A 23,243-nucleotide genomic window follows, 5' to 3' on the forward strand; every position below is an offset into this window, starting at 1 on the left:
AGGGTGTGTGTGTGTGTGTGGGGAGGGTGTGTGTGGGGAGGGTGTGTGTGTGTGGGGAGGGTGTGTGTGTGTGGGGAGGGTGTGTGTGTGTTGGGAGGGTGTGTGTGTGTGGTGTGTGTGTGTATGTGTGTGTGGTGAGGGTGTGTGTGTGTGTGTGGGGAGGGTGTGTGTGTGTGTGTGGGGAGGGTGTGTGTGTGTGTGTGTGTGGGGAGGGTGTGTGTGTGTGTGTGTGGGGAGGGTGTGTGTGTGTGTGGGGAGGGTGTGTGTGTGTGTGTGTGTGGGGGAGGGTGTGTGTGTGTGGGGAGGGTGTGTGTGTGTGTGAGTGTGGGGAGGGTGTGTGTGTGTGGGGAGGGTGTGTGTGTGTGTGTGTGTGTGAGTGTGGGGAGGGTGTGTGTGTGTGTGTGTGTGGGGAGGGTGTGTGTGTGTGTGATTGTTGGGAGGGTGTGTGTGTGTGTGTGGGGAGGGTGTGTGTGTGTGGGGAGGGTGTGTGTGTGTGGGGAGGGTGTGTGTGTGTGTGTATGGGGAGGGTGTGTGTGTGTGTGTATGGGGAGGGTGTGTGTGTGAGTGTGGGGAGGGTGTGTGTGTGTGTGTGTGTGTGGGGAGGGTGTGTGTGTGTGTGTGGGGAGGGGGTGTGTGTGTGGGGAGGGGGTGTGTGTGTGTGTGTGGGGAGGGTGTGTGAGTGTGTGTGGGGAGGGTGTGTGTGTGTGTGGGGGAGGGTGTGTGTGTGTGATTGTGGGGAGGGTGTGTGTGTGTGTGAGTGTGGGGAGGGTGTGTGTGTGTGAGTGTGGGGAGGTTGTGTGTGTGTGCGGAGGGTGTGTGTGTTTGTGTGTGGGGAGGGTGTGTGTGTGTTTGTGTGTGGGGAGGGTGTGTGTGTGTGTGTGTGGGGAGGGTGTGTGTGTGTTTGTGTGTGGGGAGGGTGTGTGTGTGTTTGTGTGTGGGGAGGGTGTGTGTGTGAGTGTGTGTGGGGAGGGTGTGTGTGTGTGTGTGGGGAGGGTGTGTGTGTGTGTGGGGAGGGTGTGTGTGTGTGTGAGTGTGGCGAGGGTGTGTGTGTGTGGGGAGGGTGTGTGTGTGTGGGGAGGGTGTGTGTGTGTGTGTGTGAGTGTGGGGAGGGTGTGTTTGTGTGGGGAGGGTGTGTGTGTGTGTGTGTGAGTGTGGGGAGGGGGTGTGTGTGTGTGTGTGGGGAGGGTGTGTGTGTGTGTGATTGTTGGGAGGGTGTGTGTGTGTGTGTGGGGAGGGTGTGTGTGTGGGGAGGGTGTGTGTGTGTGTGGGGAGGGTGTGTGTGTGTGTGTGTGTGTGTGGGGAGGGTGTGTGAGTGTGTGTGGGGAGGGTGTGTGTGTGTGGGGGGAGGGTGTGTGTGTGTGATTGTGGGGAGGGTGTGTGTGTGTGTGAGTGTGGGGAGGGTGTGTGTGTGTGAGTGTGGGGAGGTTGTGTGTGTGTGCGGAGGGTGTGTGTGTTTGTGTGTGGGGAGGGTGTGTGTGTGTTTGTGTGTGGGGAGGGTGTGTGTGTGTGTGGGGAGGGTGTGTGTGTGAGTGTGTGTGGGGAGGATGTGTGTGTGAGTGTGTGTGGTGAGGGTGTGTGTGTGTTTGTGTGTGGGGAGGGTGTGTGTGTGAGTGTGTGTGGGGAGGGTGTGTGTGTGTGTGGGGAGGGTGTGTGTGTGTGTGTGTGTGTGGGGAGGGTGTGTGTGTGTGTGTGGGGAGGGTGTGTGTGTGTGGGGAGGGTGTGTGTGTGTGGGGAGGGTGTGTGTGTGTGAGTGTGGGGGGAGTGTGTGTGTGTGTGGCGAGGGTGTGTGTGTGTGTGTGGGGAGGATTTGTGTGTGTGTGTGTGGGGAGGGTGTGTGTGGGGAGGGTGTGTGTGGGGAGGGTGTGTGTGTGTGGGGAGGGTGTGTGTGTGTTGGGAGGGTGTGTGTGTGTGGTGTGTGTGTGTATGTGTGTGTGGTGAGGGTGTGTGTGTGTGTGTGGGGAGGGTGTGTGTGTGTGTGTGGGGAGGGTGTGTGTGTGTGTGTGTGGGGAGGGTGTGTGTGTGTGTGTGTGGGGAGGGTGTGTGTGTGTGTGTGTGGGGAGGGTGTGTGTGTGTGTGGGAGGGTGTGTGTGTGTGTGAGTGTGGGGAGGGTGTGTGTGTGTGGGGAGGGTGTGTGTGTGTGTGAGTGTGGGGAGGGTGTGTGTGTGTGGGGAGGGTGTGTGTGTGTGTGTGTGTGTGAGTGTGGGAGGGTGTGTGTGTGTGTGTGGGGAGGGTGTGTGTGTGTGTGATTGTTGGGAGGGTGTGTGTGTGTGTGTGGGGAGGGTGTGTGTGTGTGGGGAGGGTGTGTGTGTGTGGGGAGGGTGTGTGTGTGTGTGTGTGGGGAGGGTGTGTGTGTGTGTGTGTGGGGAGGGTGTGTGTGTGAGTGTGGGGAGGGTGTGTGTGTGTGTGTGTGTGTGGGGAGGGTGTGTGTGTGTGTGTGGGGAGGGGGTGTGTGTGTGGGTAGGGGGTGTGTGTGTGTGTGTGGGGAGGGTGTGTGAGTGTGTGTGGGGAGGGTGTGTGTGTGTGTGGGGAGGGTGTGTGTGTGTGATTGTGGGGAGGGTGTGTGTGTGTGTGAGTGTGGGGAGGGTGTGTGTGTGTGAGTGTGGGGAGGTTGTGTGTGTGTGCGGAGGGTGTGTGTGTTTGTGTGTGGGGAGGGTGTGTGTGTGTGTGTGGGGAGGGTGTGTGTGTGAGTGTGTGTGGGGAGGGTGTGTGTGTGTTTGTGTGTGGGGAGGGTGTGTGTGTGTTTGTGTGTGGGGAGGGTGTGTGTGTGAGTGTGTGTGGGGAGGGTGGGTGTGTGTGTGTGTGGGGAGGGTGTGTGTGTGTGTGTGTGTGTGGGGAGGGTGTGTGTGTGTGTGTGGGGAGGGTGTGTGTGTGTGTGTGGGGAGGGTGTGTGTGTGTGTGCGTGTGTGTGAGTGTGGGGAGGGTGTGTGTGTGTGAGTGTGGGGAGGGTGTGTGTGTGTGTGTGTGTGGGGAGGGTGTGTGTGTGTGTGTGGGGAGGGTGTGTGTGTGTGTGTGTGTGGGGAGGGTGTGTGTGTGTGGGGAGGGTGTGTGTGTGTCTGTGTGGGGAGGGTGTGTGTGTGTGTGTGTGTGTGTGGGGAGGGTGTGTGTGTGTGGGGAGGGTGTGTGTGTGTGTGTCTGTGTGGTGTGTGTGTGTATGTGTGTGTGGTGAGGGTGTGTGTGTGTGTGTGTGGGGAGGGTGTGTGTGTGTGTGAGTGTGGGTAGGGTATGTGTGTGTGTGTGTGTGTGTGAGTGTGGGGAGGGTGTGTGTGTGTGTGTGTGAGTGTGGGGAGGGTGTGTGTGTGTGTGTGAGTGTGGGGAGGGTGTGTGTGTGTGTGAGTGTGGGGGGGGTGTGTGTGTGTGGGGAGGGTGTGTGTGTGTGTGTGGGGAGGGTGTGTGTGTGTGTGTGTGTGGGGAGGGTGTGTGTGTGGGGAGGGTGTGTGTGTGTGTGGGGAAGGTGTGTTGTGTGGGGAGGGTGTGTGTGTGTGGGGAGGGTGTGTGTGTGTGAGTGTGGGGAGGGTGTGTGTGTGGGGAGGGTGTGTGTGTGTGTGGGGAAGGTGTGTTGTGTGGGGAGGGTGTGTGTGTGTGAGTGTGGGGAGGGTGTGTGTGTGGGGAGGGTGTGTGTGTGTGTGTGTGTGTGGGGAGTGTGTGTTTGTGTGTGTGTGTGGGGAGGGTGTGTGTGTGTGGGGAGGGTGTGTGTGTGTGTGTGTGTGGTGAGGGTGTGTGTGTGTATGTGTGTGTGGTGAGGGTGTGTGTGTGTGTGTGTGGGGGGAGGGTGTGTGTGTGTGTGTGAGTGTGGGGAGGGTGTGTGTGTGTGTGTGTGGGGATGGTGTGTGTGTGTGTGTGTGGGGAGGGTGTGTGTGTGTGTGGGGAGGGTGTGTGTGTGTGTGTGTGTGGGGAGGGTGTGTGTGTGAGTGTGGGGAGGGTGTGTGTGTGTGTGTGTGTGTGGGGAGGGTGTGTGTGTGTGTGTGTGGGGAGGGGGTGTGAGTGTGTGTGGGGAGGGTGTGTGTGTGTGGAGGGTGTGTGTGTGTGTGAGTGTGGGGAGGGTGTGTGTGTGTGTGAGTGTGGGGAGGGTGTGTGTGTGTCAGTGTGGGGAGGGTGTGTGTGTTTGTGTGTGGGGAGGTTGTGTGTGTGTTTGTGTGTGGGGAGGGTGTGTGTGTGAGTGTGTGTGGGGAGGGTGTGTGTGTGTGTGTGTGTGGGAGGGTGTGTGTGTGTGTGTGTGTGTGGGGAGGGTGTGTGTGTGTGTGTATGTGGGGAGGGTGTTTGTGTGTGTGTGGGGAGGGTGTGTGTGTGTGTGTGTGTGTGTGTGGGGAGGGTGTGTGTGTGTGTGTGGGGAGGGTGTGTGTGTGTGTGTGGGGAGGGTGTGTGTGTGAGTTTGGGGAGTGTGTGTGTGTTGTGTGTGTGTATGTGTGTGAGTGTGGGGAGGGTGTGTGTGTGTGAGTGTGGGGAGGGTGTGTGTGTGTGAGTGTGGGGAGGGTGTGTGTGTGTGAGTGTGGGGAGGGTGTGTGTGTGTGTGTGTGGGGAGGGTGTGTGTGTGTGTGTGGGGAGGGTGTGTGTGTGTGGGGAGGGTGTGTGTGTGTGGGGAGGGTGTGTGTGTGTGTGTGTGAGTGTGGGGAGGGTGTGTGTGTGTGGGGAGGGTGTGTGTGTGTGTGTGTGTGAGTGTGGGGAGGGTGTGTGTGGGGAGGGTGTGTGTGTGTGTGTGGGGAGGGTGAGTGTGGGGAGGGTGTGTGTGTGTGTGGGGAGGGTGTGTGTGTGTGAGTGAGTGTGGGGAGGGTGTGTGTGTGTGTGTGTGTGTGGAGGGTGTGTGTGTGTGTGTGTGGAGGGTGTGTGTGTGTGTGTGTGGAGGGTGTGTGTGTGTGTGTGGGGAGGGTGTGTGTGTGTGTGTGGGGAGGGTGTGTGTGTGTCGGGGATGGTGCGTGTGTCGAGGGAGGGTGTGTGTGAGGAGGGTATGTGTGTGTGAGTGTGGGAAGGGTGCGTGTGTGTGCGTGTCGAGGGAGGTTGTGTGTGTGGGGAGGGTGTGTGTGTGGGAGGGTGCATGTGTGTGTTGGGAAGGTGTGTGTCTGTGTCGGGGGAGGGTGTGTGTGTGTGTCGGGTGGGTGTGTATGTGTCGGGGGAGGGTGTGAGTGTGGGGAGGGTGTGTGTGTGTGTCGGGTGGGTGTGTATGTGTCGGGGGAGGGTGTGAGTGTGGGTCGGTGTGTGTGTGTGTGTCGGGGGAGGCTGTGTGTGTGGGGAGGAGTCGTGGGGTTGGTTAGATGAGAGGTTAAAGTGAAAGGCAGCCACTTAAGGAGTGGTAAGTTGAAATTGAAACTGAGCAATTTAGTTGCTGACTTCAGGGAATAGATACAGTGCTGAAATGGGCAGGGCAGATGCATTTTAACACTGTGTATGGAGTGATACTTTTTGGCAGGAAGAATGAAGAGAGGCAATATGAATTCAAAGGTATCATTTTAAAAGGGGTACAGGGAAAGAGATACTTGAAGAGTGTGTATAAGCAAATCTTTCAATGTGGCAGAACATGTTGAGAAAGCTGTTAACAGCAGATGGTATCTTTGTCTTTATAAATAGAAGCATATGAATTAGGAGCAGGAAATGGCTATTCAGTCTTTCTAGCTCACTTCGCCATTCAATAAGATCATGGCTGATCTGATTGTGGTCTCAGTTCCACTTCCCTGTCTGCCCACCATAATTCTTGACTCCCTTGTCTATCAAAAATCTGTCTTAACTCAGCCTTGAATAAATTCAATGACCCAGCCTCCACTGCTTACTGAGGGAAGAGAATCCCACAGAATAATGACCCTCTGAGAGAAAAAATTTCACTCATCTCTACTTTAAGTAGGTGAGTTCTTATTCTTAAACGTTGTCCCCCAGTTCTAGTCTCTCCCACCAGAGGAAACATCCTCCCGATATTCACCCTGTCAGATCCCCTCAGGATCTTATGTTTCAAAACAATCACCTCTCATTCTCCTAAACTCCAACCTGTTCAACCTTTCTCTGTAAGATAAACTCTTCATCCCAGGAATGAGTCGATTGAACCTTCTTTGAACTGCATCAACATAATTATATCTTTTTTTCAAACAGGGAGACCAAAACTGTACACAGTGCTCCAGATATAATCTCACCAAGGCCCTGTACAGCTGCAGTAAAACTTCCCTATTTTCATATTCCATTCCTTTTGCAAAAATGCTAACATTCCATTTGCCTTCTTAATCACTTGCTGTACCTGCACACTAACTTTTTGTGATTCCGGTGCCGACACAATGGGCCGAATAAATTGGCTAAACATGATTTCCCTTTCACAAAGGCATGTTGACTCTGCCTGATCTAATTGTGAAATATTGAAGTATCCTGCTATAATCTCTGTAATAATGGACTCTTGCAATTTTCCTTTGACAGTTGTTCGGTTAACTGGCCTATAGTTTCCTGCTTTTTATCTCCCTCTTTTCTTGAATAAAGATGTTACATTGGCTATTTTCCAATCCACTGGGCCCTTTCCAGAATCTAAGGAATTTTGGAAGATTGTAACCAATGCATCTGCTATCTGTGCCACCATCCGACCTGGGGACTTGTCATCCTTTAGGTTAAATAGGTTTCCCAGCACCAGCGGAGACGTTTACCCCGATTCCCATTGACTGCAGCTTTGCTAGGGTGCCTTGATGTAACACGGTTAAATGCTGCCTTAGAAACATAGAAAATAGGAGCAGGAGTAGGTCATTCGGCCCTTCAAGCCTGCTGACCATTCAATATGACAGTCGGTGAGTACAGCGAGGGATAAAAGCACAGAGAGTGGGAGTTCACTCTGATAGTCAGCGAGAACAGCAGGGGAATAAGCACGGAGAGAGAGAGAGCGGGAGTTCACTCAGAGTCAGCGGGAACAGCGGAGGATAAAAGTGCAGAAAGAGAGAGCGCGAGTTCCTTCCGAGAGTCGGCGAGAACAGTGGAGGATAAAAACGAGAGGAGGAGAGGGGTGAGAGGTGGACCCTGGGATAGGCAGTCAGCAGCAGCTAGAGGATCTAGTCTATGTGGAGGATCTAGCATCTAGTCTGTGCTCAAGTAGGAGTAAGAGTACAATAAAGCAAGGGTCCATATTTTATTTAGTTAATATATATCTGGGGAGCTCAGTCCCGTGATTTGCACATCCTGCGCTATGTGGGAAATCCCAGACACTCCTGGCGGTCTGGATGACCATGTGTGCAGGAGGTGCCTCTGACAGGAGCAACTCGAGCTCCGGGTTCTGGAGCTTGCGTGGCAGCTGGGAGCACCACGGTGCATTCACAAGGCTGAGGGGTTCGTGGATAACATGTTTCAGGAAGCAGTCACCCCGCAGCTTAAGGAAGTGCAAGTAGAGAAGGAACAGGTGACCACCTGACAGAAGAAGGGGATCAGTCAGGTACTGTGGGAATCCCCTGAACACATGTTACTCGCAAACCGTTTTTCAGCCTTGGAAAATGGTGAGAATGACGGTTCCTCTGTGGAGGCCAACCAGAGCCAAGGCCCTGGCATGGTGAGTGGTCCAGCTGCTCAGGGGGGTGGGGGAGGTGGTCCAGCTGCTCTGGGGGGAAGGGCAATAGTGGTAGGCGATTGGTTAGTGAGGGAAGTAGACAGGTGATTCTGCCGCCGTAGACGTGACTCCAGGATGGTATGTTTCATCCCGGGTGCCAGGGTCCAGTAGGTTACAGAACGGCTGCAGGGCCTTCTGAAAGGGGGAGGGTGTACAGCCAGAGGACGTGGTCCAGGTTGGGATCAATGACATAAGAAGAAGAGAAATGAGGCCCTGCAAGCAGACTTTAGGGAACAGGAATAGGACTAACATCCTTGTGGGAAGGTTTGCTAACAATGTTGGGGCCGATTTAAACTAAATTGGCAGGGGGATGGGATACTGAAAAGTAGTTCAGAGGGGAGAGAAGCTGAGATGGAATTAGAATTTAAAATGCTAGTAAATGAGTCTAAAAGACAGAGGAAATAGGCTAGATAAGAAAGAAGTGAGTTTAACAAGGCTAAGTGGAATATATGTTAATGCAAGGAGCCTGAGAAATAAGACAGATGAGCTGAGGGCACAGACAGGCATGTGGGAGTATAATATCAAACCTGTGACTGAGACTTAGCTAACAGGGCCGGATTGGCAGCTCTACATTCCTGGTTATAGGGTATTCAGACGAGATAGAGAGGGGGATAGAAAAGGGGGGCATCGCAATATTGATCAAGGAAACATTTGTAGCAGTGCGGAGGGATGATATCTTGGAAGGATCATCAAATGAGGCCATATGGGTAGAAGTAACAAACACAAAAGGGGCAAACACGCTGTTGGGTGTGTGCTATAGGCCCCCAAACAGTCAGCGAGAGATAGAGGATCAAATATGTAATCACATTTCAGAGAAGTGTAAGAATAATGAAACAGTAATAGTCGGGGATTTTAACTATCCAAATATTAACTGGGATAGTTTGTGAGCAAGGTAGGGAGGGAGCAAAATTCTTAAGTTGCATCCAGGAGAACATTCTTAGCCAGTACGTAGAAAGCCCAACAAGGGACGGGGCAGTTCTGGGCCTAATATTCGGAAATGAGCCCGGGCAGGTGGAAGGTATAAAAGTAGGGGAGCATTTTGGAGATAGTGACCATAACTCAGTTAGATTTAAGATAGTTATGGAAAAGGATAAGGTTGGGCTGGGAATAAATGTTCTAAACTGCGGAAAGGCTAATTTTATTAAGATGAGATACGATTTGGCCCAAGTGGACTGGGAGCAGCTACCTGCAGATAAAACTGTTAGAGCAGTGGGAGGCATTCAAGGAGGAAACAGCTAGAGTACAGAGCAAATATGTTCCCGTAAAGACAAAGGGGTGGACCAAGTCCAGAGAACCCTGGATGTCAAGGGACATAAAGATCAGGATTAAGAAAAGAAGAGAAGCCAATGGCAGATACCGAGGGCTCAATACAGCAGAGTCCCTAGAGGAGTATAAAAAGTGCAGAAGGGAACTTAAAAAGGGAATTAGGAAAGTTAAGAGTGTGCATGAGAAAGCATTGGTGGGTTGAATAAAGGAAAACCCAAAGGGTTTTTAAAATATAGGTAAAGAGCAAGAGAACTACTAGGGAAAGAGTAGGGCCAATTAGAGACCATAGAGGTAATGTGTGTGTGGACCCAGAAGACGTGGGTACAGTCCTCAATGAATACCTTGTGTCAGTCTTCACAATGGAAAAGGATGATGCAGGTTATAGACATCAGGGTGGAGGACTGTGAAATATTAGAGGAAATTAACAGAGAGAGAGGAGATACTAGCGGGTTTAGTGGCCTTAAAAGTGGATAAATCCACAGGCCTGGATGAGATGTATCCCAGGCTGTTGAGGGAGGCAAGGGAAGAGATATCAGGGGCCCTGGCAGTAATTTTCAAATCCTCCCTGGCCACAGGTGAGGTACCAGAGGACTGGAAAACTGCTAACGTTGTCCCATTATTAAAAAAGGGAAGGGACAGGCCAGGAAATTACAGGCCATTGGATTAATCAGGGATAGTCAGCATGGATTTGTTAAGGGTAGGTCGTGTTTGACAAATTTGAATTTTTTGAGGAGGTAACCAGGAGTGTTGATGAGGGTAATGCATTTGATGTGGTCTACATGGACTTTAGCAAAGCTTTTGATAAAGTCCCTCATGGCAGACTGGTCAAGAAAGTAAGAGCCCATGGGATCCAAGGCAAAGTGGCACATTGGATCCAAAATTGGCTGAGAGGCAGGAAGCAGAGGGTGATGGTAGAGGGATGTTTCTGTGACTGGAAGTCTGGTTCCAGTGGGGTTCCACAGGGCTCGGTGCTGGGGCCCTTGCTGTTTGTGGTGTACGTAAATGATTCGGACTTAAATGCAGGGGGTATGATCAAGAAGTTCACAGACGACACGAAATTTGGTAGGGTGATAAATAGTGAGGAGGATATCCGTAAACTGCAGGAGGATATCAATGGACTGGTCAGGTGGGCAGAGCAGTGGCAAATGGAATTCAACCTGGAAAAGTGTGAGGTAATGCACTTGGGGAGGTCTAACAAGGCAACGGGTTACACCGTGAGTGGTAGGACCCTGGAAAGTACTGAAGATCAGAGGGACCTTGGTGTGCATTTCCACAGACCCCTGAAGGTAGCAGGGCAGGTAGATAAGGTGGTTAAGAAGGAATATGGGATACTTGCCTTTATTAGCCGAGGAGTAGAATACAAGAGAAGGGAGGTTATGCTGGATAAAAGCAAAGAACTGCGGATGCTGGAAATCCAAAACAAAAACAAAAATACCTGGAAAAACTCAACAGGTTTGGCAGCATCGGTGGAGATGAACACAGTTGATGTTTCGAGTCCTCATGACCCTTTAACAGAGTTGTTGAAGGGTCATGAGGACTCAAAATGTCAACTGTGCTCTTCTCCACCAATGCTGCCAGGTTATGCTGGAACTATATAAAACACTGGTTAGGCCACAACTGGAGTACACTATAGGAAGGATGTGATTGCACTGGAGAGGGTGCAGAGGAGATTTACCAGGATGTTGCCTGGGCTGGAGGGTCTGAGCTGTGAGGAAAGATTGGATAGACTGGGGTTGTTTTCCTTGGAGCAGCGAAGGTTGAGAGGGGACTTGATTGAGGTATATAAGAATATGAGGGGCATAGAGAGGGTGGTTAGGAAGGCACTTTTTCCATTAGTAGAGGGATCAATAACCGGGGGCAGAGATTTAAGGTAAGAGGTAGAAGGCTAAGAGGGGAGTTGAGAAATTTTTTCACCCAGAAGGTGGTGGGAGTCTGGAACTCACTCCTGAAAGGATGGTTGTGTCAGAAACTCTCATAACATTTAAGAAGTATTTAGATATTCACTTGCGTTGCCATAGCCTCCAGGGCTATGGGCCAAGAGCTGGAAAATAGGATTAATGTAGTCAGATCTTTGTTGACACGATGGGCTGAATGGCCTCTTTCTGTGCTGTAAACGTCTATGAGAGGTATTTTCCCAAATTTGCACTAAGTGTGGTAGCAGGCAGGCAAAATGGTGTCCTCCCCGCCGATGGCGATTTTACACGCTGTGTCGTCCCAAACCCGCCACATTATTTATGCATTCCCAGGAAACACACCGTTTCCATAGCGGGCGGGGTCTCATTCACCCTCCCACCACCACCCCACCGTTGCATCACGCCGGCCACCATGTTTAAAAGGCAGCTGCCTGCTCACCGCTGCTTCCCGGGAGACATGGCCAGCAAAGATAAAAAGACTGCAGCCCCCCCGGTTTAATGTCAGATCCTTTGAGCGACTGTTGGATGTTGTAGAGGCCCACTGGGATGTCCTTCACCCCCACTCGAGCTGCAGGATGGGCAGCAACATGACCAATCCAGCTTGGGAGGCAGCAGCAGCAGTGGTCAGCGGCAATGCCCTTCAGAGGAGGACAGCTACCTTGTGCCGCGAGAGGATGAATGATCTCCTCCGTTCCCCAGGGTAAGTCACTCTTTTCATCACTCCCAACTCACACATTCACACAAACCCATCACACACCCACAGGGCCCTCACTCACTGCCAGTGCGAGGGACATCACCATTCACTCTCTCACACATACCGTCATTGTCCTCATCCTGTCCATGGGACCACTCACCACCCACACAGGCCAGGTATACTTACCATCTGGCCCGGCAGGTGTCTTGCTTACACTCTCTCCGTCTCTATCCATGCAGGACAAGCTGGCACACAACAGAGAGAGGTCACAGACTGGTGGTGGAATTCCCGAAATCAAGGTCCTTACAGAATTGAAAAACAGAGCCATCCAGCTGGCCGGCGATGACCGGGACCGGTTCTGTGCTGACAGTGAGGTTGTTGCTGCTCTACCAGGTGAGGATCCAGCAGTGCAACATCCATCAGACATCCATGCTGTGAGTGATGTGTCCTCTTTCACAGGCCACTGCCAGGCACTCATTATCTCCCCTTGCTTCCGCAGGCACATCTGGGAAACAGCCGACAGAGTCCATGATCCAGGACCTCCAATCAAACCCCGAAGAAACCTCCAAAGGGGAATCTGAAGGCACCCTCCTCGAAGTCCTGTCACCCACATCCTCCCACCAGTGTAGAGATACACACCTCAATATGACCTAGCTTTAGAATACACAGAGGATCATAATCTGATCAGCACTTCACAATGTCTGGTCCACAGCAGGCAGCAGCAGGGAGTTCCCAGGTCCCCGGCACTCGGAGGAGCTGCTAGAGGCCAGAACGTTGCTGAGTCTGAGTCAGATGAGGACCCTCTGGACTCGGTCATGTCACAGTTGCTGGAGCTGCAAAGATAAGCTCAGGAACATCAGGAAGTCTGCTGCACTCCTCAGATTGCAAGGCACGATGGAGGAGTCTGTCCGTCCATCTTCAGGCTGAGGTGATAGCGCCGGCATTGCCTACGCATCGAGGTCAACACTGGCAGGATGGCGGCCGCCATGGAGACCTTGGTCCAGGACGTCACTCCTGCACTGCTGCACGGGCTCAACTCCATCGCTGATACCATAGCTGGTCTCCAACAGTGTGTACGCGAGAGGGGTGTGGGGCAGCTCATTCTCACTCCAGCTACCCCTTCACTCACAGAGTCAGCCAGGGGCCCTTGGGCACCCATAGGGAGGAAGGTCAGCAGGTCCACACTCCGGGGCCATCCACCCAGGTGACTCCGGGAGTGTCCGGCCCATCTGAATCCCCTCTTCCTGTGACCTCCGCAGATCCAGCTCCACAGGCCGAGGAGGGTGCCACTGCCACACAGCAGGACCCTGAAAGCAGGCCGGGGCTCTCCAAGTTTCGGCCCTCCAGAGGACACCCGCCAAAGTCATTACGGACAGGGCGTCACAGTCAGCAGCTGCCCCCACCTCCACTGTGGATGTCCGGGGAGCACCAGGATCTGGAGGTAGGGTTAGAGCAGTTAAGGAGATTAGTTGCACAGCCTGGGCACGGATGTTAATCACTTGTATGTACGATTCACTATTGTCAGTAAACTGTCAAGAATGTCTCCCTGCCTGTGGCTCCTTGTTCTGATGCGCAGTGTTCTTGTCACTCAGATGTGAAACCTTTCTGCACAAGATAAAGGCAGGTGTCTCAGTCCAGGGCCTCTTCCCTGTGTCTGTGCAGCCTTCAGACCATAGTGATGGTCCAGCCTCACACTCACTGGGAACATTACTGATGCCTGCACCTCGGCGGTGCTGGTCATTGCTGCCAGAATGTAGTGGGCAGGCACCACAGAGTTCTCTCATTCTCTCTGTGTGCTCTCAGCACCTTTAAGAAGGGGCTGGACCCCCATCTCTTCAGCATCTGTGACCAGTGACATTGTGCTCCTGAAGGGTTCAGGTGCTGAAGACAGACAAATCAACAGGTGCTTCTAAAGTTTCATGGCTGCGTCTCTATGATATCACCCTGATCATGGAGCGCAAGTGAGTTGCCCTCATCCAGACATGAGTCGGACATTCTGAGAGGCTACGTGAAGATCTTTGGAGTTTCCTCACTGCACGTTGTCATCATTCTCCTGCGATCGAGCGACTATTAGGGCCTCCACTGTGTTTCCATGACAGGAGCATTCTTACAGGGGGTATTGGCGCTGAGATAAGCCAGACTGGAGTCAAACGTTCACAATTGTGATGTGAGGATCTATGGGGTCACCTCATTACATTGTCATCATCCTTCACAAATCTAGCAGCTATGAGGGTCTCCCGAGCGTGCCTGCCTCGTCTAGTCAGTGCGAGGGTCTCATCCCCGTCATCGTTGCCTCCGAGGATCCCTCATCCTCTCCGTGTTGTCCTCATTGGAGGAGATATGCAGCTCCTCCATCTCCTTCTCAGCCAGCTCCTCTCCCCATTACAGCGCCAGCTTGTAAAGGGTGCAGCAGACAATGATGATGTGTGACACCCTCTGCGGACTGTATTGCAGGGCTCCATCAGACCGGTCCAAGCACCGGAACCTCATTTTAACACCCCGATGGTCTGCTCCACCAAGTTGTGATTTGCAGCATGAGCCTTGTTATACCTTTGCTCTTCTGCAGTCTGAGGCCACCGCACGGGTGTCATCAGCCACATCCTCTGTGGGTAGCCCTTGTCCCCAAGAGTCCATCCCTGCAGCTTCTGTGGACCCTGGAAGACTCCAGGGATCTGTGAGGGACTCAGGATGTAGGCATCGTGCACACTCACTGGAAACCGTGCACACACCTACAGGATGTGTTTCTGGAGGTCGCACCCCAGCTGCACGTTCAGTGAGTGGAAGCCCCTGCGGTTGAAGAAGTCACTGAGTGTAGCGATGGAGACCTGAGGGCCACATGGGTACAGTCGATTGCACCCTGCACCTGTGGGAATCCCGAGATCTGGGCAAATCCAATGGCCCTTGCATCCTGGCTGTCCCAGTCCTGGGAGAAATGCACAAAGTTGAGTGTCATGGAGAAGATGGCATCCATGACCTCATGGATACATCTGTGGGTGGCAGATTGTGAAATCCCACAGGGGTCACCTGTGGAGCCCCGAAAGGAGCCATTGGCATAGAAATTGAGCACTGTGGTCACTTCCACAGCCACTGGCAGTGGATGCCCTCCATGTCCCCTTGGCGCAAAGCCCTGCAGTAAGTAGCAGACGTGAGAAACCAGGTTCCTAGGATATGCGCAGCCGTCAGTGACACTGGTTGTTGGTCATCTGCGTGATTGACAGACGGCATGGACCCTGGGTGTCGCTAGGTGCTGACCAGCCACGGCTCGCTTCTGCTCCTGGACAATGTGTGTGGGAACTCCAGCAGCCCCTTCCTCCTGAGGTTGCTGTTCCTGCCTTTGAACAGCAAGAGCTTCAGTTGCTCTCTCCTCCATCTTCTACAGTCTCTGTAGGCCATCAGGCATACAGCTAGGTCACCAGGCTCCATACAGCTAGGTCACCAGGCTCCATACAGCTAGGTCACCAGGCTCCATACAGCTAGGTCACCAGGCTCCATACAGCTAGGTCACCAGGCTCCATACTCCTGATGTGACCCTCCTGTGGCATGGAAGAGAGAGAGAGAGAGAGATGGTTAGCACGGGTGAACTTAGCACCTTTCCTGGCCAGTGTGATGGCCCCTTAACGCTTCCTGGAGAATGCTGGCCCCTCCTTGGATGGCCGCAGGTGAGTGCGCTGTATGGCTGCCCTGTCAGCCTGCAACCTGGGGGAGACAACTCCAAATCAGGATGCTGAGATTGCAAAGGGGCTGTGAGCACCTCCAGCAGTGACTGCTACATGGCCGGCGTTGATGAGGAGATTGTACAACGTGTGCAGCCCAACTGTTCCGCGGTCCAATGAAGTGGTCATGGACTCGCAGTGTGAGCCGGGGGGGTGCTGGGGGATTGGGTGGGGGTAAGGTCTGGAGTGCTTGGTGGTCCTTTGGTGCCTCGGCATTGCTTGCATGGGCAGGCAGGCTGGGAGTCTGACCCCAGTCATATCACTGCGGCTGCGCCTGGACTGTCTCAGTTGCAGAGGTTTATACAGGTGTTCCTACTGCGTGGCCACTTCCCTCACCTACCCTACCCCTTACCTCGATTTCTTGTGCACAGGTTCCAATGCCAGCACAGCAATTATCCTCCCATCCCCCTGACAACAGCAACAGTCACCCCCGAAACTGGGCAGCAGTTGCCCCCAGACAACGCCGCCCCCCTCTCTCTCCCCCCACCACCCCCCCCAAAACAGTTGCCTCTGAGGCAGGGCGGCACTTCACCCAGGCCCCCCTGAAACCTGCAAAGCAACAGGCGACCCTGGCGAGCTGTGGAAAACGATACTGTTCACTCACCTCAGTTCCCCCAAAGTGAAGCTGCCAAGCGCATGTCCCCTGTGTGCTATTTGGAAACAGGTCAATGTGCTTTCCCACCGACGTGGACAGATGATCCGGCAGGGACCAAGAGCTTGGCAGGGTGGCCTTTTAATGATATGCTGATGTATTACAATGAACTTCCCAGCGACCGTTGGCAGGAAACCTGGCCGGCTGTTGGTGGGCTGAGTGGAAGATTGCAGCCTGTCTTCCTCCGCTGTGAAAGCGATTGTGTCATATTGTCCGCACACACCACCCACTGTCAGCAGGCACGGGAATTTCTGCCCTGTGGGTCTTTGAATATGATCATGCCTAATCCTCTGTCACAATGCCGCACACCTGGACTCTCCCCATACTCCTTGATACCTTTCAGAGTCCAGAAATCTATCTATTTCCTTCTTAAGAATGTTCAGTGACTTGGCCTCCACAGCCTCTGTGGTAGAGAATGCACAGGTTCACCACCCTCTGATGAAGAAGCTTCTCCATCTCAGTCCTAAATGGTATATCCCTTATCCTGAGACTGTGACCCCTTGTTCTAGATCCCCAGCCAGAGGAAACATCATCCCTGCATCTAGTCTGTCCATCCCTGTCAGAATTTTCTATGTTTCAATGAGATCCCCTCTCATTCTTCTGAACTCCAGTGAATACAGGTCTGCGTGGTCCAATCTCTCCTCATACGACAATCTTGCCAACCCAGGATTCAGTCTGGTGAACTTTCGTTGCACTCCCTCTATGGCCAGTATATCCTTTCTTAGGTAACAAGACAAAAACTGCACGCAATATTTCTTGATGTCAAGAGCGGTTACTCTCACCTCACCTCTGGAATTCAGCTCTTTTGTCCATGTTTGAACCAAGGTTGTAATGAGGTCAGGAGCTGAGTGACCCTGGCGGAACCCAAACTGGGCGTCAGTCAGTAGGTTATTGTTAAACAAGTGCCACTTGATAGCACTGTTGATGACCCCTTCCATCACTTTACTGATGATGGAGAGCTGACTGATGGGGCGGTAATTGGCCGGGTTGGATTTGTCCTGCTTTTTATGGACAGGACATACCTGGGCAATTTTCCACATAGCCGGGTAGATGCCAGTGTTGTAGCTGTACTGGAACTCAGTCTCCAGAGGACCAGCACTAGCTTTAGTTCTCTTTTTCCATTTAAATACTTGTAGAAACTCTATCTAATTTTATATTATTAGCTAGCTTTCCCTCATCCTCTTTCTCCCTCTATTTTTCAGTCATTCTTTGCTTTTTCTTAAAAGTTGACCAATCTTCTGACCTACCACTAATCTTTGCAGATTTGTCAATGAGAATCAGGGAGAAAACTCTCCGCTGGTTGGGGTCATACCGAGCACAAAGGAAGATGGTTGTGGTTGTTGGAGATCAATCATCTCAGCTCTAGGACATCACTGCAGGAGTTCCTCAGGGTAGTGTCCTCGGCCCAACCATCTTCAGCTGCTTCATCAATGACCTTCCTTCCATCATAGGGTCAGAAGTGGGGATGTTTTCAGATGATTGCACAATGTTCAGCACCATTCGTGACTCCTCAGATACTGAAGCAGCCCATATCCAAATGCAGCAAGAACTGGACAATATCCAGGTTTGGGCTGACAAGTGGCAAGTAACATTCGCGCCACACAAGTGCCAGGCAATGACCATCTCCAACAAGAGAGAATCCAATCATCTCCCCATGACATTCAATGGTACTACCATTGCTGAATCCCCCACTATTAACATTGCGGGGGTTACCGTTCACCAGAAACTGAACAGGACCAGCCATATAAATGCTGTGGCTACAAAAACAGGTCAGAGACTAGGAATTGTGCAATGAGTAACTCACCTCCTGGCTCCCCAAAGCCTGTCCACCATTTACAAGGTGCAAGTCAAGAGTGTGTTGAATACTCTCCACTTGCCTGCATGAGTGCAGCTGCCACAGCATTTGAAGCTTGACACCATCCAGGACAAAGCAGCCCTCTTGATTGGCACCACATCCACAGACATTCATCACTCCACCACCGACACACAGTAGCAGCAGTGTGTACCACCCACAAGATGCACTGCAGGAATTCACCAAGGCTCCTTATACAGCACCTTCCAAACCCGTAATCATCTAGAAGGACATGAGCAGCAAGTACATGGGAACACCACCACCTGGAAGTTCCCCTCCAAGCCGCTCGCCATCCTGACTTGGGAATATATCGCTGTTCCTTCACTGTCGCTGGGTCAGAATCCTGGAACTCCCTCCCTAACAGCACATGGACTGCAGCAGTTCAAGAAGGCAGCTCACTACCACATCTCAAGGGCAACTAGGAATGAGCAATAACTGCTGTCCCAACCAGCAATGCACACATATCATGAATGAATAAGAAAAAAATTGTCCGGTGTTTATTCCAATTTGATACAATTTTAACTTCTGTATTCAGCCATGGATGATGCATCCTTCTCAAAGAGTCTTTCTTTCTCACTGGGATAAATCTTTGCTGAGAGTTATTAAATATCTTCTTAAAAGTCTACCACTGCATCTCTACTGTCCTACCTTTTAAGCTAGTTTCCCAGTTCACTTTAACCAGCTCTGCTTTCGTACCCTTATTATTACCTTTATTCTGGTTTAAAACACTAAACTTAGACTCACATTTGTCCCCTTCAAACTGAACGTGAAATCCTATCATGTTATGATCGTTGTTGCCTGGAGGCTCCTTTACTCTGAGGTTATTGATTAATCCTGTCTCATTGCTCATTACCAGGTCTAGGATAGCCTGCTCCCTGGTTGGCTCTAGAACATAATGGTCTAAGAAATTGACCTGAAAGCAGTCTACGAACTCATGTTCCAGGTTACGTTTGCCAGTCTAATTTTCCCAATCTACATGTAGATTAAAGTCATCCATAATTATTGTCGTACCTTTCTTACAAGCCCCATTTAGTTCCCCTGTATGTCCTGTCCTACCGTGTAACTACTGTTAGGGGGCCTATAAATTATTCCCACAAGTGACCTCTTACCTTTACTTTCCCATCTCTATCCAAACTGATTCTACATCTTGATCTTTCAAGCCAAAGTCATCTCTCACTGCTGTACTAATTATGTACTTAATTAACAGAGCAACCCCACCACCTTTTCCTAGCTTCCTATCTTTTTGAAATTTTCTGCCTCTGCTAACAATTCATCCCTTTTGCTATGAGTGATGTGTGCAATCAGATGCAGAGCCTTTAACTTTGTATTTTTACCATTTTTGTGATCTCTGGCCTTATCTGCTGGTGCACTCTTAAGTTTGTACTCTCTGACCCTTCTTGCCACACTCTAGTTATCTTTACCCAAATCACTACTCTGCTGTATTACCTCATTGTTACTATTTGCTTTACTACATTTCTCACATGAGTAAATAGAGGCATAGAGCATAAAAACAAGGAATTTATGCTAAACCTTTCTAAGCCACTGGTTAGGCCACAGCTGGAATATTGTTGTCCAATTTTGGGCACCACGTTTTAGCATAAAGCCTTTGAGAGGCTGCAGAAGAGATTCACTAGAATGGCACCAGAGATGAGAGACTTTGGTTTTGCACTTAAAACAGAGAAGGCTAAGGGAAGATTTAATTGAGATGTTTCAATGTCATGAAGGATTTTGATAGAATGTGAAGAAACAATTTCTAGTGACAGGAGAACATAGATTAAAGGTGAGATGAGGAGAAATTGTTTACACAGTGAATTGTTGTGATCTGGAATGTGATGCATAAAAGGATGGTGGAAGCAGATTCAATAATAACTTTCAAAAAAGAATTGGATAAATACTTGAAAGGCAAAAATTTGCAGGGCTATAGGGGTATAGAGTGGGGGAGTGGAACTAATTGGATAGCTGTTTCAAGGAGCTTGGACTGACATGATGAATGCAGTATCATTCTATGATTTTGCAAAGCTATCTAGATTCAGGAATTCCACCTTTGGATTGAAGAATTGCAAATGTCACTACATCATTTAGAAAGAGGAGAAACTGGGTAACTACACACTGGTCAGTTTAATATCAGTTGTGAGCAAGTGACTGTGAATTTATTATCAGAAACAGAGTGACTGAGCACTTTTCTAGGTATCATAGAATTACAGAGAATTTACAGAAGAGCAAAAAGGCATCTCAGCCTAATGGGTGTATGCTAGCGCACCAGCTCACACAGATTCAGAGTCAGTCTGGATTTGTGAGGGTAGTCGCTGATGAAGCCAGTTAAATTTTTTGAGGATGACGTTAACATGGTGGATAGGGGTGTGTATCGATTTTGTCTCTTTGGACTTCCAGAAGACATTTAATAAGGAGAGTTTATCGGTAAAAATAAAAGTGCATTTAATAATCTTGGGAACTGGGCTGGTAATTGGTTAGGAGGGTCAGAGATAGAGGTCAGTTGAAGGACGTGTTCTCTGATTGGTGCATTGCGACAAATGTTGTTCCCCAGGAATCTGTACTGGACCCTTCAAGAGCTGACACAGGCATGATGAGTTGAATGGTTACCTAGTGTGCTGTTTGGATCTATGATAAGGTTAATTGAATGTTGGTGTTTATTCTGGGATACAAAGGGTAAGAAGTTATGAAGATGGCTCATCTGGACTAGTGTGTTTAGTCTGGGCATTTATCGAGTTTGTCCCATCATTCTATTTTATCGGAATCTTAACTCCATCTCCAGCCTTGGTCCTATATGCTTGATACCCTTGCCTAACAAAAGTCTATCTGTCTCCGTTTTGAAATTTTGTATTGAAGCTCAGCCTCCCCAGCTTTTTGCAGGAGGGAGTGCCAGATTTTCATTTTCTCCATCCTGAGTGCAATGCCTGGAACTGAACCAGATCTCTCAACTGCCCTAACATAACTTGCATTTCCTTTGGATCCCAGCCCCCTTGAAATAAAGGCCAATATTCCATTAGCCTTGTAAATAGTTTTCTGTACCTGTCCATGAGGTTTTAGTGATTCTAGGGATATATTAACCTTTGGAGGGGTGCAGTGCAGATTCACCAGGATGAAACGGGAACTAAAAGAGTTTAGAGGAAAGTTTACAGAGTTTAGGTTCCCTTGAGTTTTAAAGATTAAGGGGTGGTCTCATTGAGGTGTTTAAAATGATAAAGGAAATCAATAACGTAGATGGAACGAAATTATTTCCTTTGGGGGTGTCCAGAACAAGGTGTCATTACCTTACAATTAGAGCTCGTCCATTCAGAGGTGATGTTAGGAAGCACTTTTTCTACAAAGGGTAACTTTGGTAGGAAGAATAAGGGGAGAATACAAGCTAAATTGTATAATTTTAAAAGGAGATGCAAGAAGAAAAAGACTTGGGAGTGCTTGTGAACAAATCTTTGAAGGTGGCAGGATAGGTTAACAAAACAGTTTATAGAGCGTATAGATCCTCCTAGATGGTAGTCATCATGGGTTTGGAAGGTGCTGTCTAAGGAGGCTTGGTGAGTTCCTGCAGGTCACCTTGTAGACAGTACACACTGCTGCCACTGTGCATCGGTGGTGGAGGGAGTGAATGTTTCTGGATGGGCTGCCAATCAAGCGGGGCTGCTTTGTCCTGGATGGTGCGAGCTTCTTGAGTGTTGTGGGAGCTGCACTCGTCCAGGCAAGTGAAGAGTATTCCATCACAGGTGAGTTACTCGCCACAGGATTCCCAGCCTCTGACCTGCTCTTGTAGCCACAGTATTTATATGGCTAGTGCAGTTCAGTTTCTGATCAATGGTAGCCCCCAGGGTGTTGATCGTGGGGGATTCAGTGATGATAATGCCATTGAATGTCAAGGGGCGATGGTTAGATTCTCTCTTGTTGGAGATGGTCATTGCCTGGCACTTGTGAGGCGTGAATGTTACTTGCCACTTGTCAGCCCAAGCCTGGATATTGTCCAGGTCTTGCTGCAATTGGACATGGACTGCTTCAGTATCTGAGGAGTTGTGAATGGTGCTGAACATTGTGCAATCATCAGCGAACATCCCCACTTCTGACCTTATGATGGAAGGAAGGTTACTGATGAAGCAGCTGAAGATGGTTGGGCTTAGGACATAATGCTTTCAGAATGATGTGAAGGCTAAGGAGATGATATAGAAGAGAATTAATAGAATGGTTCTAGGGGTGAGAGATTACTGTTTAATGTGGTTAGACTGGAAAAGCTGGGTGCTCTCCTGGAGCAGAGAAAACCAAAAAGATATTTGAGAGAGGTGTTTAAAATCATGAAGAGTTCAGATAGAATAAATAAAGAGAAACTGTTTCCAATGGTGAAGAATTAATAACCAGACAGCACGGATTTAAGGTGATGGACAAAAGGACCAGAGATGATAAAATAATTTCTTTTATGCAATGAGTGGCTAGGATTTGGAATGTATTAGCTGACACGCTGGTGGATACCAGATAGTAGCCTTCAAAAGGGCATTGGACGAATAGGAGAAAATATTGCAGAGATATGGGTAAAGAGTGGGAGAAGTGGGACTAACCGGAATGCTTTTTGTAAGAGCTGGCACAGACTTGATGGGCTGAATGGCCTCCAGTCTGTGCTGTGATTCTATGAAATCTGGAACCCAACCCCTAAAAGGCCACAAATACTGGGTCAGTTGGAGCTGGCAAGTCTGACATCGATAGATTGTTGTTGGATCAGGATATCAAGGACATGGAGCTAAAGCAGCTGAATGGAGTTGAGGTACAGACCAGCCATGATCTGATTGAACAGTGGAGCACATAATGGATTGGATGGGGATCCTGCTCTCTAGCCCTGCACCCCCACAATATGAGAGGGTAACTGTGTTGGCTGCTGGAGGAATAAGCCACACAAACAGAAAGGTAAGATTAAAAAGGAAAATTCCCTTCGATAGGGATTAACCTGAGGGAGTACCTTCCAAAATCTTTCAGCACAGTAACAGGCCCTTCAGCCCAACAAATCTGTGCTGGTGTAATGCTCCATATGAGCTTACTCCCACCCTATAAGCAAAACTTTGTATTCCTTTTTCCCACGTGTTTATCTAAAAGACAAAAAAGTCAAGAGGTTTGAGGGAACTTTTCATCTGCCAGATGTGCTATCTTTAGAAGTCTACAAAAATGCAGGTATGATGGGGAGAGATGCACTTTAAAGCCATGACCTCTTCAGTTCACAGAGCTTGATCACATGTTACCCACCTTGGAGGAAGCAGCCCAGTTGCCCAACAATTGCCAGCCCGATGTGGCCAACAACAGCCTGGCATCCAGAGATGGGAGGAGGGAGCAGCTGTCGGACCCGCTGCACTCCAACAGCGTCACCAGAACACTTCAGCGCCTTAAGAGTAGGTTATAATTGGCCATTGAGTATTCTTCACCTTACCCACACTGCCCCTCCCCTACCTGCACAACACCCCCACCCCCCCCCCGCTTTGATTCATCACTCCTCCATCTCCTCCCCTGTCCTTCCAACCCCTTCATTGCTATGGGGAGAAGGTGGGTGGTTTGCTTGGGGGATATGGGGCTAGATGGACTTGTTTTAATGTCCTTTTTGTTATATTTTTGTTT

General features: G+C 50.3%; 1 protein-coding gene across 3 annotated transcripts in view; it reads left to right on the forward strand.

The window, feature by feature from the left end:
• ncoa1 (nuclear receptor coactivator 1) overlaps positions 1 to 23,243 on the forward strand; it is a 131,887-nt gene that overhangs the window by 82,180 nt on the left and 26,464 nt on the right. For all 3 annotated transcript variants that reach the window (XM_041216914.1, XM_041216924.1, XM_041216933.1), the window contains one exon: positions 22,849 to 23,020. In XM_041216914.1, the coding sequence (XP_041072848.1) occupies positions 22,849 to 23,020 (172 nt within the window). The remainder of the gene's footprint in view (positions 1 to 22,848; positions 23,021 to 23,243) is intronic.

The sequence above is a fragment of the Carcharodon carcharias genome, chromosome 2 (genome assembly GCF_017639515.1).
Source record: "Carcharodon carcharias isolate sCarCar2 chromosome 2, sCarCar2.pri, whole genome shotgun sequence".
Taxonomy (NCBI): Eukaryota; Metazoa; Chordata; class Chondrichthyes; order Lamniformes; family Lamnidae; genus Carcharodon; species Carcharodon carcharias.